Source organism: Eufriesea mexicana, unplaced genomic scaffold (genome assembly GCF_001483705.2).
Source record: "Eufriesea mexicana isolate 0111107269 unplaced genomic scaffold, ASM148370v2 scaffold107, whole genome shotgun sequence".
Lineage (NCBI taxonomy): Eukaryota > Metazoa > Arthropoda > Insecta > Hymenoptera > Apidae > Eufriesea > Eufriesea mexicana.
In genome coordinates this window covers 921,751-938,403 of record NW_016908335.1, presented here as the reverse complement: position 1 = coordinate 938,403, position 16,653 = coordinate 921,751, and the positions used below count along the sequence as shown (strand labels likewise).

Below are 16,653 nucleotides of genomic sequence, written 5' to 3'. Positions count from 1 at the left end.
AGAATTATTCTAAACCGATTCGGGGCCCGGACCAGTCGTTTCGTACGCGTTTATACGCCCCGAGTTCGAATTTCGCTCGCGAATAGCCGGGGAAACAAGATGAACAGAATGACCCGTGAAATACGTTCTAAAATAAAGCACGGCCGACGAAATGGAACAATTTAACGGCTGTACCCGCGTGTGTTCCAGGCACGATCGCGATCGCAACTGCGCCCGCAAAACGCGTCAACCGATAGAAGGATAGAAACTGGAAGAAACACGGACCAGCGTGTTTCCACCGATTCCATTCCATTCTAATTAGCCCGATAGTACCTCTCCATTTAGCTCTTTCGCGCAAGTATCCACGGTCAATTACCGTCTCTCGATCGCAAGCGTGAACCGAGACGGACGCCTCGCTTCCGTTTCGAGTGGAAGATCGCAAGCTCGCCGGGTCGAGCGAGTGGAAATAGACACCGGAGCCTCTGTATCCGCGAAATACAGCCAAATATTTCCTCTCCTAGCCGGAGACGACTCGATCGTCCCGCTCGCACCGACGAAAATTTCGCCGACGCGAGGAAACGCCCGGCACGGATGAAATCGTCGAGAACACGATGACGGAAGAAATTCGAGTATTTGCCAGTTTCGCGAACGTTTCGTCTGGTCCAGACAGCGTCAACGTTTCATCCAGCAAAACGTCGCAACGCCCGGATAGACGAACACTGGAATTTAAACGTGACGAAAGATGGCCGACGCGAGTCGCGTCATTCGACATGGGCAAAGGCTACTTTTGCTACTCTTTGTCCCCGTGACTGTTCCAGGCGAGCGTTTCCACTCGACCTGCTCGAATTTCACGTGACTCTACGGTTACGACACGTCGATGACGATACCGGTTGCTCGATCAATTACGCCGCCGATATCACCGTGATAAGGATGCGTAATCGCGGCCTATCTCGAGCGGAGAATTTTATATCGCGCGGTACCGAACCATCGTTGCTGCGCATACCGGTTTTTACTGGCACATAATCGATAAATAAAATGCGCGGATAAACGTAACCGTTACGACACAGTTCCACCTGGCGTTATCGATTTTCACGAATTTTTCACCCATCTACGCGCGCCTGTCCTCAGGAACGTGTACTCGCTTGCTGGGAATCAATTACACTCCAGAGATATCGTTTGACGTTGCTCAATGTTAGCTTGCTGCTATTTTTTCCGGCTGATATCGGAGAATTTTCGGAAATCGGTATTTTCGACGAATCGGATATCGCGAAATGTGCCTCGGGCAATTGTTTATCCGTTTTTCCCTCCTTCTTTTATCTGTTTTCCTCTTTTTCTTTCCGTCGTTTAATAAGGAACTCTAAAATCGTACATCTTTAATAACGTGGTAAATAGTAAAATCTTAAGAAACGTTACATAATATTTTATCTACATTTAATCGATGCATTCATTAACGTGCCGACACGCGAGGAAGAACGCCGATAAATGTTACGCATTTATCGGGGCGCGTGGAAATTTTTGAGTAGTTGACCTGATTTCTTCGCTTTATGCAACACGATCCAACTTTATCTCGGATGGAATGAGCACTTATCTGTGAATGCCTCTGTGTTCGAGCGAAAAGACGATACGCTACAATTAAAGCTACAATTATCGTACACGGTTCGCGACCATCTATTAACGGCCTGTAAAATAATATCAACGCGTGTAACGTCGATTGATTAATCACGCGTAACGTGTAACCCGGGTAAAAAAGAATTTCGGGCGAAACAATCCCGTGAAACGTCAACTGCATATCAAAACTCGATAACCGTTCCTGTATAAATCAACGACTAATTAATCATGAGCACTTTGTCGAAGTGGCAGGCAATCGAAACCCCTTATCGTGCGTGCAACGTGTCGCTAGACAACGAAAGTAAAGCTATCACAGAAGTTACTACGATCTATGTGTCGTTAAAAGATCCGTAAACTGCGTAAAACACGTGTTAAATAGAAAATGCAAATCCACAACGATAGCCGAGCAGGAACCGAATCGTGCAACCTATCAGAACGTGTCCATGTGTATGGTGTCCATGCTGGAATAAATATTCGAGACGTTGCTGCTGCTCTGCGTGTAAACCGATCCGTCCATCTCGTTGTCCATTTCCTCGGAAAAATTCACCAGCACCTGCAAAATTAAAACGTCTCGCCTTAAACTTCCGTCCATTGCTGCCCGATCGAGATAAAAATTCCGTGAAAAATTCAAACGGGACACATAAATCGATCCCTCGGTGTAAAATAACGCACTATGTACGCGTCCAAGCTACAGCACCCGCTCCTGCGATTCTATTTTCCAGTTTCCTCCTTGTCACGTGAATCATCGCGTCGCGTGACGTTTATTGGACGAGAATTTTTGCTGCGAATTTATCGGCAATCCGTTCCCGTCATTCCTGGATGACTCAAATGTATCGTAACGACAAAATACGGAATTGTTGCAAATGCGAATCGCGAAAGTTGCGCGAGGCTTCTTCGGAAACAAAGAGGCTCGAAACTTTCGGTCGTCGCGATGCACAGTGGGAAATTACGCCGAAAACCTGGGCAACGTTCAATTGCTCTTGCTACTGCACCAGATACCATCATTGCATCAAGTTTTAAAGTATAATAATCATTTAACCGAGATATACGTCTTGAGATTTATAGCACGGTCAATGTACCGGTACATCTCGCGTTGATCGTGAAATAAGTACAAAATAAGTACTTGCATCGGTACTACTGCGTTGCATCGGTGGATGAGGTCGCTGCGATCGTTTACGGCGTCCTCCGCGTCTCGACGCGCCGCGGGAGTGATGGCGAACGCAACCGGAAGCGGAAGGACTGCATGGAACAGAGTTATCGGCCGGGACGCTTTCCCTTCGACGAGGAAGCATAAAAATCAGGAAACTCGCGGAACGAGGCGAGCTTTCGCGGTTTACACACGAGCCCGTGTCGCAGAAGCAAAAACCGCGTCCCGGCTTCGACTTGCTTGCGGCCAGAATTTGTCTCGCGTTACCGATTGTCGCGTGAAAAATTGCACGCGCCATCGTGGCAAACATCCGACACCGTCGATTGCTTTATATTTCATTTTTCTAACCTATCCACCGAGACGCGCTGATAAAAACCGATCATCCCTAACGAACGATGCAAATTGTACGAACGATCGAGACAGAGCCACGGTTATGTAGGGTATTTACAATTAGTTTTAATCAGGGCTCGAAAACTGTTATGATATCGATTGCGGTACTCGAAGTCGGTTTCAAACGACCGTTATTGTCTAAAACGGTCATGGAGAGTCGAAATCAACGAAGATATCGATTTCGGTTATCCCGGCAGCTGTTGGAACGGCGCTTCTTTATTGCTTCTGCTTAATTAATTATTTTGGCGTACACGCGAATACTTTTTGGAAGGTAACAACGATATTTTAATGTAGACGTGTCGCGGATATTTATATCGCGAGAGTGTGAATTTAATTATAATTTGGAAGGAACAAATTAATGATTAAATTTGTCGTTAACAATGGAATAATATCGTTAACGACAAATTCGCCGATACACGAATGTATAATAATCAGGAAAAAATGAATAAATCATTGGCTGTTAAAATTGGAAAATAATTGTCAGCGAAATCGGTAATTCTCGGCCAATTTTCGGGGCTGATCACGGGTTATATTAATATATAATATTATATAATATAAAGGCTGGGCGAACGTAGGTCGAGTTCACTTCCTCCTTCGACCTCGAATCGAACGGGGCGAAATTTTAATTAGGCTAAGTTAAAGGTACGAATGAAGAGGACGGTAGTCATCGACTCGCTCCATCTACTCTAATGCTCAGCTACTCTAGCTAATTTAATAATGATATTTTAATAATTTTTTAATTATTTAATCGAGTCACTCAACGATATAATTAATCTGATTATAAATTTAACCGGTACACGACATAGCAAGCAGGAATTATCGCGTAACGATGATAAAATAGCTATTATAAGAAACTAAGGATATCTGTAAAAATACCTATCGATTTCTGTTACGCTTTTCGCTAAAAGCCTTCGAATAATCGATTCTCTTTTAGCTTCGTATCGATTGCAATTGCATGTCTAGGCAATATATAATTCTGATATCGGTTCTATCTCAATTTAAAACCCATTATAAAAATATATGAACATATCCCAAAACCATAACCGTAGCTGTAACTGATACAGAACCGATATGGAACCGATATTTCAAAAGCTATTGGAACCGGAACCATAACCGAAATCGATACGCGAATATATAAGGACCCTTCTCGTTATAACAGCCGCAACATCGGCCCTCGTCTTGCTATTTCTCAAAAAAATCCCTGCACGCGTAAAGCTGATGAAGGATGATTCGCACAGCCATTCCGACGCCCGGTCTTAATTAACGAACGCGCCTAGAATATTCAAATGATCGCGACACGGAGTCTCGTGTACGTTCGCGACCTTAATTCGCTTAGTTTTCGAAGACGCTATATTAAAGGGCGTTCGCAAATCCCGCTGTTTCGCAAACGCCTTTGGCAACGGTACAATTTCGCCAACTAAATTATGCGGGCGGCCTGTTCCGGTCTGTCGAAACGATCGCGGCTCGAATTCTCGGAACGCGATAAACACGGTCGACGCTTACTTTCCGCGTCGTCGACAATTAAATTGCTACCATTCGATTGCCTTTGATAGCGCCGTTCTTCGTTCACGGACTAGAACGAATTTACCATCTCGCAGTATCCGGTTGTTTCCGGCCCCGAAAGGAATTCCTCGGCAATTCCGTCTCTTTGCCGAGGAAAACTCGTTTCGGCCGCGCTCTAGAAGCGGACGTCGGCCATGGACACTGAAAAATCGCTGAAAGAAGAAGCCGCGTACTTGTAGGGACCATAAAATCTACATATCTACCTCTACGATCTCGCCACCGTGGAAATCGGCCCTATGATTTACGATCCAGCCTGGCCCTCGCCCACTGAACACCGTTGCAATTATTTCGCCACGATTCTAAAATTTCCGCATAAACTTTCTTGTCTCGGTCGTCGATAAATTCTCCCCCGCCGTATCTTCTCCTTAATTCCCCGAAACAAAGAGAGACTCGTGACAATGGCTAAACGCGTTCGCTGGAATCCGGGAAATGGGCCAGTAATATCGGAATAAATAACGAATCCTCTATTATTCGGCTACTTTCGTAATCGTTACTCGGTTGCACGCATGGTTTCACCGTTTAATTAATGTCCCCGTTCATCGTCACGCTTGAAAACGTACTTTCTACGATCTATTCGACTCCGAGTCGAGCTACCCTCTCGTTTCCGCTTCCTTTCGCCTATTCATCCCTCGTAACGTAACTGTTCGAGAGAAACGATACGTTGAAAATATTCGAAGTTGTCCTTCCGCTGGACTTGCGTTTTCGAGTGTTAAAACGATCTATCGAGCCGACATTAAGTGGTTCAATGGTTCGAACATACAGCTCGACGGTGAAAAGCGCTTGGCTCGCTTGAACCGATAACGAGTAATTAAGCCCGAAGGTGTTTGAAATTAGTTATTAAGGGGGAATTTTGGGGTTAGCGCCACGGGAAGAGCCGGCTCAGACTAAGAAGGAGCAGTCTCTAAGCCGAGTTAATCTCCAGGGATGAGCTTTGTGTACGGGTAAACATAACCGGATCAACAAATCCCGTCACAGCCGCGTATATAGACGGTCCTGGAATCTTATCTCCATTAAGAAGACAGGACGCTGTGGCGCGAGACGCGGACAAACGATGCGAACGTGATTCCATTGAATGATTCCAGAGCCGTGGTATCTCGCGCTTATTCCGGCGCCAGCCTCGTAATCGCTCGTCTATGAATTATTTAGGCGTCACGCGAAGCCCTGAGTGGCGGAAAAATTTCCAATCCTTCGATTTTCAATAGCCAATCCCTAATGTCAGGTTGAAATCGCGAACCGTGTGGTATCTCGATCACCTTTCCTCGCATACCCGTATCGAGTATGCCTTGATGGAAGTGAAAATTCTAGGCAGGTAAGTGAAACGAGTTCCATCCCTCGTTCCACAACTTCGGAAATCGCGAATACTATGGTACTATAACTAGTTTCCTTTGCATACTTATTTTAAACGCGGTGATAGAATTAAAAATTTTGGGAAGGCGAGTGAAACGAGTTCCTTCCTTCGTTCTTCAGCAACAGAAATCGCGAATACTATCATATTATGACCAGTTTTCTTGGCATACTCGTTTTAAACGCGGTGATCGAATTAAAAATTTTAGGAGACCAGTGAAACAAGTTCTATCTTTCGTCCCAAAACACCAGAAATCGCGAATATTATGGCACTATAACTAGTTTTCTTCGCATACTTATTTCAAACGCGGTGATCGAATTAAAAATTTTGGGGAGGTGAATAAAACGAGTTTCTTCCTTCGTTTTTCAGCAACAGAAGTCGCGAATACTATGATATTATGACTAGTTTTCTTGGCATACACGTTTTAAACGCGGTGATCGAATTAAAAATTTTAGGAGACCAGTGAAACAAGTTCTATCTTTCGTCCCAAAACACCAGAAATCACGAATATTATGGCACTATAACTAATTTTCTTTGCATACTTATTTTAAACGCGGTGATAGAATTAAAAATTTTGGGAAGGCGAGTAAAACGAGTTCCTTCCTTCGTTCTTCAGCAACAGAAGTCGCGAATACTATGATATTATGACTAGTTTTCTTGGCATACTCGTTTTAAACGCGGTGATCGAATTACAAATTTTGGGGAGGTGAGTAAAATGATTACTATCTTTCGTCCCAAAACACCAGAAATCGCGAATACCATGGTACTATAACTAATTTTCTTCGCATACTCGCATCAAAAGCGATGGTCGAATTAAAAATTCTACAGGTGGGGGGTTAAGTGAAACGAGATCGATCTTTTGTTCCTCAACAACGGAAATCGCGAATTGTATGGTATTATGACTAGTTTCCTTCGCTTATTCGTATTAAACGCGGTAACCGAATTAAAAATTCTAGGGGGGGTAAATGAAACGAGTTCGATCTTTTGTTCCTCAACAGCGGAAATCATGAATCTTGCGGTACTATAACTATTTTCTTCGCCTATTCGTATTAAACGCGGTGATCGAATTAAAAATTTTAGAGAGGCAAGTAAAACGATGTACGAGTTGAATGGAGCTCGGAACACAAAGGACCCCGTTTGAATGGAGAAGAATAAATTTCTAAAACGACGTTGATCGCGGGCCACACTTCGGCCACGAACTTCCGAGGTGTAACTTTTTTAATTAGCGTTCAAATTGCGCTTCCTTTATTAACAGGCTCATGCAAATTCGCGGCGCCTTGCATGAATCAACGAGGAAATTTCGCGAGAAATCGTTGCTGCCCGTGGGCAGGATCGGCGCAGGGCAAAGGTACAATGCAAATTTCTCCTTCTCCCTCGTCTTCCTCTTGCTTTTTTTTCCACCGGCTACGGCTTTCCAACTTCTAATTGCATTTCGCGCGGCACACTAAACGCGGTGCTTGCGTAATCTTGCGGAAAATGGAGGAGACAATCGCGAGGCGCGAGAGTGTAATTGGCGTGGAAGGACGAAACATGGTGCTTCTATATGGCGACACGGAAGAAGAAAACCGCGATCGATCAGAAGAGTCGATTACACGCCGTGCCTGCTTGTCGTTGCTCTCTCCTCGCGATTCCCAGCTTAAATGAAAAATTCCTTTGTTGCCGTGCGGCGAGAAAAAATGGGCAAACGTTGGCGAGAGCTCGCGGGAATGCATCGGTGTTGCGGCATTGAAATACTTGAGGGCCGCGGAGAAGATTAAACTCCTCGAAAGTTGCGTCGTTACGCGGCAAATTAAATCGTTCCAGGCCAGTTCGTAATTGATTACGAACAGTTTTGCGGAATCGCCGGGGCGGTCGTAATCGTCGACCTGGACGCGATAGGGCAAGCGGGGAAGCACTTAAAGGGACCCAGAGCGACAGAGGAGAAGGTATATACGAGAGAATCGGTTTCCAGCCTGCTATGGAGGCCACGAAGACGGAGTATGCGCGAATGTGAGCCGTAAGACAAATCCATTAATATTCCTCAGGCTAGGTAGGACATAAACGAGGATCGTCCTTGATCGAACAGCCTGGTGCAGCGTGCATTGGCTGTGCATCATCTGCTCGAGACAAGACCGTTGTATATTGCACGAAACTGTCTCCCAGGACTCCATCGATTCGCGTTCGATTTGGAACGTCCGCGAGCAACTGTTCCGTGAACCTGAACCTATTTGTCAACCTTTGTTCCAGATCGAATTTACCAAACGTCTCGATTCTTTCGCGCTGTGAAGTCCACCGGTTTAATCGGAACGAGGGCGTGCACACCCTTACAAGGCATAATCCCGCGGAACCGCGGAACTACCTTCTCGTGGACAAGCCCCGGACTTTTACGACCAACCAACCTGATCCAGCGAACTTTGGGTGAGCGTGTAGTCGGTGGCTTTCAGTTCCTCGGCCAACAGCTTTAGCTTATTAAAGCTGCTGCTAACTGGCATGTCCTGGCTTCGAGGTATCAGCAGGCGAGCCGCGCTGGCCTGCCTCGTGGAGACCACAGCCTGTGGGAAACACTTCGCAATGGCCTTCTTCAGATCCGTCGACGAGATTGGCTGTCGGAATCGCAAGAACGCCACGTAGCCTTCGCCGAACCTGCGAGCAAAGGTGCAAACAGACATCACTGACACCGATACTTGCGCGAAATATCGCCTGTTCACCTCAACGCGTTTCGCCGAGGTGCTACCTTGGCTTTAATAAACCATGGACGAAGGGGAACGGGGAGGAAAAACGCGCACAGGTGAAATGAAAACGGCGAACAAAAGCTGTGTAACAAATATTTATGGCGACCCGCGCGCGTTCACCGGCAGATCCGTCTATTTGTATTCATTCGCATCGGTATACGTACATCAGCGTCGATAAATTATGCCGTGGGAAAGGGCAGCTTGCGTGGCAGCTATTCCTCGGTAAATTAACATGACCGTTTCGCGGAAACGCGAGAGAGGGATCGGTTAAGGCACCCGCTGGAAATTGCGAAACCGATTCGGTGTTATTTTTCGTAATTTTTCTAAAGTATATCCGCGGGTAATAAGGTCAATTACATTAAAAATGGCGAACAAAAACACCGCGATAGAACACGTGGGGTAGGTGGAAAAGTCGCGACACGCTGACGGAGAAGCTTGTAAAATGGAAATCCTGCACCGAACCAGGTTGTAAAAAATATTTGACGGTAAAAGCTCTCTGGTAAGTGGATATTTATTGCGCATGCCGTTTCACCTGAGTAACGATCGCGTCATAGCAACTGAAAAAATCCTGACATACGGATGAAGAACGCGTACACCAGTGACGTAGCTATAAAGCTTTTACCATCCCTTGCAATGTGGCAAAAATATCGCGAGCGTTAAACCCGTCTTCGTGGATCGTTTATTCCAAACGTGATTGTCAAAAACTAATTATTACGCGGCCTAAAACCAATAATTATAAAATCTACCAAATCGAGGTAAATAAAAAGGAACACCTGAACCTCGGCCTAGTAATTCCAACGGCGAAAGTTGAAAAATCTGAGCGAAATTTCAGCAATAAGATGGTTACAAGGGAAATTTGACGGTGCTTTCTGGCAAGTGGATATTGCGCTCGGTGTTTCATGCGGGTGTCGAGAATATCCTACTGTTTATGCTATGTGCAAAAAATCCGACCTGGGACAGGTTCGTTTCTTGGCATCCGACGTTCTCCGGAGAATGTGGATGGATTACCACACCGGGGAATAGCGTATAACCGTAGTGTGCACACGTGCGCGCGAGATATCGTAAATTCCGTAGCGCCCGATGGCGGGGTGCAAAGAGAAAATAGGAAGGGGATATAAGAGGGACATTTTCCCCGAGTTACTTCCGTGGGCGAAAGGTGTGCAGCCAGAGCTAAATATTCATGGCGTTTATATTTCGGGAAGGGATGTTAAATGGCGTTACCAGCCGTAACGGAAGACACGAAATCGGCCGGTGCGTTTGCTAATATGGCGGAGTATCGTTGCAACCGAAACGTAATCTGCGAGCGTTCGTCGAATGGAAATGAAATTTGATGGAATTCGCAACGGAGGGAATGGAACTGTTGCGCGGAAAATGACGGGTGAAATTAAAAATCAATCGACAGGGCGGGAGAAGGCGAGGGGCTGCGGGGACAGCGAATAAATTGCCGCGTTACGAATTTTCGTCAGAAAGCCGTTCGAGAGATTAAACCAACACGAACGATCCATTAGTTGAAACAACATCATTAAAATGCGTAGGTCGAAATTAATCCTGTCCGGATATTGGGGCATGCATATTCGTGCGAAATAATCGAACGTTTTATTCCGACCGTTAATAGTATATCGACGTCCTATGGAACTTTTAAATTCCCGTGCTCGGACATGGTTGGTGTACGTTGGTAATTAGCGAAGAGCACTCCACGGTCAACGACCATACTTACTTGTGCTTTAAATGCTGCGGCGTCCCTATGCATCTGAGACCAGCCTTGGCGAGAATTCCGACCCTGGTGCATAGATTCTCGCACTCCGCCACGCTGTGCGAGGTGAGTATCACGCAGCTCTGATTCTTCGTCATTCGCCTAATCGTTTTGGCTACGAGGTCCTTTGTGGCCGGGTCCATGCCGCTGCGCGCAGGAAAGAGGGAAAAAGTAGAAGGAGAATTTCGTGTTTATTAAAAAGACGCTTTTAATAAACCGTTTTGCGAAATACCTCGTTGGCTCGTCCATCAGAACCACGGGTACCGGCGCCATGACACTCAAGGCTGTGCATAGTTTCCTTTTATTACCTCCGCTAAGATTGCTCACCCTCTTGTGCGCGTATTTCAGAAGATCGAGTCTCTTCAGCACTGACTCGACCGCCTGAAACGAACAATTTTTCACAGGGTAATATTAAATTCCTGCGAAGGTAGCGGCGCGTGTAGAGAGAAGGTTGGAAGCCCTTAGAGGAGCAACTTGTACGATTCACCCGCGTGGAATTATTTGTCTTGGGAGAAACGGCAGGGAAAAGAGAAAGAAAGAGCCCGATAAATTTCCACTTGCTCACCCCTGCCGGGTTCTTACGCCTGCGGCCGCAAGTTCGAACGCGAAATAATTAAAAACACAATCCACGCGGCGATGAGGCATGATGGAAGTTATTCAAAGGTCCCTGAGAAAACTCGCGGGGCGAGGACGGGCGGCAAGTTTGAACGTAAATCAAGCCTCACCTTGGGAACGTTGCTCAGCCCGCAAACTTCCCCGTGAATCGTTAGACACTGATGCGGACTGAGGAAACCATCCAGACCGTCGCTCTGAGGACAATAACCGACTTCTCCGTTGCACAACGGTCCTGAGCCGATTTCGTTGCCTTTCAGGATGATCCTGCCCGCCGTCGGTATCACCTCCGTGGTCAGCATGCGGAACGTGGTGCTTTTCCCTGCACCGTTCGTGCCCAAAAGACCGAAACATTTTCCCGCCTGCACTCCGATACTTAAATTCTGCACGGCTACGTTCGTCCCGTAAACGCTTCTGTACTCCTTGCGAAGTTTCACCGTTTGCAGGATATCGTCCGACATGCCGCCTTCCACTCTCATCCTTTCCATCAACACGTCGTCGTCCTCCTCGGTCGTCTCGTAAGGACATCTCTGTCTCTTCCAGCTGGGAAGAAGACGACACTCGACCACCAGGTTGAGAGAGAATAAAACAGCGCCAACGAACGCCAGGAAAACGTAATGAAGACCTAGAAGTTCCCAGCTTAGAGGTGATTGATAGGTGTCCATGTGAAATTTCTCCAGCAACTGAGCCGTGATATCGTTCCGCGATATCTGCACCAGAGCGTCGCCCAGTGCATATTGAGGAAGGATCAGCAAGATGTTGTGCAGAATGTTTCGCACGTCCTCCGCGGTTTTCGTTCTGCCTAGAATGTCGAGTACCAAGATAGTGGCTAGAGAGGACACGCCTATGAACGTGTTCACGCAGAAGAGGACCATGTTCGACATGCTGGAGTCATCGAACACCTTTTCGGTCAAGTGCGAGAACGGTAACGCTGCCCACCTGACATTCGACAAATTACATTGATCGAAATTGCACGAGTGAAGCGATAGATCGTGTCGTATCGTTGAAACTTACGCGAAGAGGAACAGCAGTAAGCAAATTCCAGGCAAATTGTCCCTAGCTACGTACGCAGACAGTCCAAAGATCTCGAAGATCACCACAGCCAAGCCAATGGAGCAACCGAACACCTGGAACAATAGGATCCAAGTTACGACGTGGTACTTTCGAACGATGAGATCTTCTCATAGGCTACTCACGAAGAAATCCCAAATTAATACGGTAGTCCAATAAGTGACAGGATGGACGCCAGCCAGGAAGAGAATCCTCTTCTCCTCTGACAGTCTCTCTCTCACCAGTTCTTTGGATCCCTGGGCAGCCACCAAGTTGAACGCGATCAGAAGCACCAATGCTACACCGACATCAGCTACGTGCTGCAATCTGAATCGGAGAAATAATCACTGACATAATCTTGGGAATCATTCCTTCTCGTTACATGCGCCATATTGTTTCAAACTTCACGTTTCAGCTTCATGTGCATATTTCGGCACTTGATTGGTAAGGGATGCAGCGACATTGCGTATCTTTGAATGGGCAGAAATAATTTGATTCGCAATTATTTTCGTATAGCTTTACCCAATCCGCGTGTTCGAGGTGCAATGTACGCGTGTATAATTATTACAAAATGAAACTATCGTTATAAAATAAATAAGACTAATCCTTAGAATATTTTTAGCATTAACCGTCCTTATTATGTCAATTAATATCGGTAGTGATATTCTTCTATCGTGCGCAATAGTCGATTGCACGAATGTACCTGTCGCCCTTCCGGTTTATATAAATGGAGTTCCACTGTAATGAAAACCGCGAAATCCGGTTGAAACGTTGAACGACGCGATCGCGTAGGCGCTTCAAGTTAATTAAAAGTAAACGCAACACGCGCGATTTTATTATGCATATTTTCCGCTTCATTTCGCCGACACGGTAAGATCAGCGTGGTATGCTAATCTTCGGCCTTAATTGAATTTGGCCTATCAAAATATAACGCTACTCGTGAATATGCATGTTGTTATTCCTTCTTTGTCGTTAATGCAGGCAATATGGAAATGCGAACTTACAAGGTCGTTCGGTTGAGTTGATCACTCGAGAGTTTTAGAGGGTGATTCAAGGTCGTTATACGACCTTGCACGCCGGATGCTCTTAAGATCGCCTCGTTTAAGGCGCTCAAGTACGACGGCAGCGCGTGATGACCTTTGTTGTTGTACCAGACGACAAAGAGTGGCTCCTCGTTAGCATGAAACAACGACCATCCACCGTACCTGAGTGAAATACCGAAAGGTGAGTAAATTCAAATTCGCTGATTACTCGGTTTCTTTTTCTCTTTTTTCCTTGTCTATTGGACGCACCTTTTCTCTATGTACTCTTGGTGGGTCGATACTATCCAATCCAGAGTAGGTCTGCCGGGTAACACTTGTAGCAGACCTTCCACGGCCTGCGACAGACCATGACAAACCTGTTGACCATCCAGACACTCGCAGGTACCTGTGTCCTAGTGAAACGAAAATATTTGCTTTACACGCGTAAATATTTGCTTTACCAGTATCCGGATGTTTTTAGCGCAATTCTACAAAGCTCGTACATTAGGCAATGTTTGCCATGCGCCAGCATAGTCATCCCCGAATCGATCGTGAAGCTGGAGAGAGACGTGTTGCAAGAACGAATCAGCGCCATTATCGATGCTGAAAATGGATTTTACAGTCAACGTTCGTTCAATTTTCGACCACGCAGCTTTATATACCTGTAGAAATATGTCGGATGAGTGTCGTATAATTTCGGAGAGAGGGCCAATGGTGGTTCGTTCCCGGACGGAGGTCTGATCAAAGAGAATCCCATAGCAACGGCCACGAACATGGTTGGCAAGAGGAGACCGGCTAAGAATGTCAACCAGTCCTTTCTGAAGTGCCATATTCGTTTCTTCAGCAACGCTTTCATCTGTCTGATGGGAGAGGGTTTCAGGGATTCGTTGTCCAGTAAATCAACGTCATCTTTGGGCATCACGTGAACTGTCAAAAATTAAATCGAGGAATTAAATTAACCCCTTTAAGTTCCGATGACGTGTGCCATAATCAACAGCAGAATCTAATCACGAGCCTCGCCCGTGTTGTTTGCATTGGGCCTCGTCTATGAACCACGCTTCTCGCCCGTGACGCTCGCGTTTGGCCCGATAACCTTATCGCGAGTTGTAGGCGTACGGATTAAATGGGTAAATTATCTCGTATTTACATCATCTCGCTTACCAGGATGATTCACATCGATGACGCTATCCTGAGAAGACGTGGTGACAGGTGACCCATTCTCTGCTCTGGAACAGAGGTCTAAGAATACTCTTTCCAAGGTGTCACATTCCAGAGAAAAATGAGAGTATCCCAAAATTTTGCGGTTATCCTCGAGAACCTTGGCAGCTTGCGCGATGCTGAAACGATTCATTTATTCAAGCTCGGAACCCCAATGACAAGTCGCATACGATATCAAAGCTTTGAACCGTCAACCCACTTATTATTTATGCCGTTCTTCCCCTGGAATGGTAACGTGACGGCCACCTCCGTTCCAGAAACTTCATTAGTCACCGCGTTAGGCACTACCTCCTCGACCGCACTCTTCAGAGTTTCCAGTTGCTTCCTCTCAATGGCATCCGCGTTTCCGACATGATCCATAGGGAACGACACGAGAAGTCTGTATCCGCGGCCATGCATTACCTTCAAAGACAGCGGTGATCCCGTGCAAAGTATCTTTCCCTTGTGCATCACGACGACGGTGTCACTGAGTATATCAGCTTCGTCCAAGTGATGAGTCGACAGTCTGTGTTGATCGATTAGGCGCCAAATCCTTCGTCTCGCTGCGGGATCCACTCCCGCGCCTGGTTCATCAAGGATCACCAGCTTCGGGGAGCCTAGAAACGCTAAAGCCACGCAGAGCCGTCTCTTTGTGCCGCCCGAGAGCCTGTACACTGGTTCGTGCTCCTGTCTGCCTAGCTCCAAAGACGTCAACATCCTGTGAGCAAAGGTATTATGATTCGATTAAAATTTTAATAAAACAACAGCGTAACTCAAAGGAGACGAAAGATCCTGCCAAGCAATCGACATCGAAGCATTACTTATTGACAATGTACTGACTCGTTCACGTTTCGTTGCATATTCACGTCCTCCTTGGGGTGTTTCAGTTTCGCATAAAAGATCAAATGTTCCCTGGGCGTGAGAGTACCGATGAGCACGTTATCCTGGGGGCAGACCCCTATGTCGGGCTTGCAGCCCTCTTCAGCGTTCAAACAGATCTCACCGGTGGTCGGAGCCAGCATCCCTGTCAGCATCTTGCTGAAACGAAAGTACACTCTCAAAAGACGAGAATGAATCTAGATTCCTGCTTACGAATGGAAATCGGGTAACCCCTTAGCCGACGTTAAAGGGAATTAGTTACTAGCTGACAAACGAGTTACTGCTTGAAACGCGAAACGCGTTAAACATTCGTTTCTTATGTTACTCCTTAGCTATTTGTCTCTCCCTTATCGCGTCTCTTTCGATAGGTTGTTCACGTACATGATGGTGGTTTTCCCGGCGCCGTTCCTTCCAAGAAGACTGGTCACCTCTCCCTCGCTCAGCTTCAACGTGAAGTCATCCACAGCTACGACCTCACCCTGATCAGTATGGTAGACTTTCCTCACGCCGTCGAACCTCACTCCCGTTTGCTTCTCGTTCACTGTCAAATTGCTCGCGTCGCTTTCCTCGTCTATATTCCATACGATGCAAGAGACACGTGTTTTTAATAGGAATCGACCACCATCGTTTCTCAAGCAAGATCGAGAAAGCAGATCGAAATATTCATGGAAAGAGTTAGATGCTTCGCAAATAACTTTTCTTACGATTTATTTACATTGCTCTTTCTCCACTCTTTTTTTCTTTTTTTTCTTTTCAACTTGGAAAAAAAGTACGATCCATAGCGGACACGAGCGCATTCCATGATTCATGCGTGGCATGCAGCGTCGACATGCAATCTATACATGAGATCGTACGTCAATGACAGAAAGGGCACAAAAGAAAGGCCAAAAATCGTGCAGGACGAAGACGTCCGGTATGGTTACACTGCGAAACTCATGCGAACGCGTGCACAGGCAGACTATCAAGAAGAATTCCCCCCGAAACAGCCGTTCCATGATGCATCCGGACTGCAACATTGAATAAATTAAGCGTTCGCGCGCGAATTCCCATTCTCATGGAAGTAGCAACAAACATTTGCATATTCGGCGCAATCCAAATATTCGAATAGCTCTTTCCCGTGCAAATTTTACGAAATAGACGGCTGGTAGCACGTTTATGCAGATTAGATTGCGTTTCACCTTCGGTGCTCTCGCAATTTCCGACGATTCCATGATTTCTCGAAGGAATTTTTATCGAACGAATATTCAAAGTGGTGTGAAGGTGGGGAAAGGGAAAATTGAAATAAAGCGAGCAGGAATAAGATAGAGAAGCGAGGATAAACACAGACGTACGTATTCGAACATTTGAGCAGCGCGACCGAGGCTCGAATAAAACGGGGGTAGCGCGTGAGGAATGCC

General features: G+C 46.2%; 1 protein-coding gene across 2 annotated transcripts in view; it reads right to left on the bottom strand.

Annotated features, from left to right (window-relative positions):
- Positions 1-949: 949 nt before the first annotated feature.
- The window catches only part of ldd (lipid droplet defective), a 33,446-nt gene continuing 17,742 nt past the window's right edge, over positions 950-16,653 (bottom strand). The window contains exons 35-49 of one of the 2 annotated variants that reach the window (XM_017910917.1): positions 15,638-15,827; positions 15,218-15,415; positions 14,598-15,095; positions 14,342-14,517; positions 13,843-14,107; positions 13,684-13,783; positions 13,451-13,593; positions 13,163-13,363; positions 12,305-12,485; positions 12,123-12,235; positions 11,222-12,047; positions 10,729-10,877; positions 10,461-10,643; positions 8,411-8,654; positions 950-2,140 (exon numbers count right to left, since the gene is read on the bottom strand). In XM_017910917.1, the coding sequence (XP_017766406.1) occupies positions 2,018-2,140; positions 8,411-8,654; positions 10,461-10,643; positions 10,729-10,877; positions 11,222-12,047; positions 12,123-12,235; positions 12,305-12,485; positions 13,163-13,363; positions 13,451-13,593; positions 13,684-13,783; positions 13,843-14,107; positions 14,342-14,517; positions 14,598-15,095; positions 15,218-15,415; positions 15,638-15,827 (3,590 nt within the window). In that variant the 3' untranslated portion in view covers positions 950-2,017. The remainder of the gene's footprint in view (positions 2,141-8,410; positions 8,655-10,460; positions 10,644-10,728; positions 10,878-11,221; positions 12,048-12,122; positions 12,236-12,304; positions 12,486-13,162; positions 13,364-13,450; positions 13,594-13,683; positions 13,784-13,842; positions 14,108-14,341; positions 14,518-14,597; positions 15,096-15,217; positions 15,416-15,637; positions 15,828-16,653) is intronic. The other variant, XM_017910916.1, reaches the window with a different exon arrangement.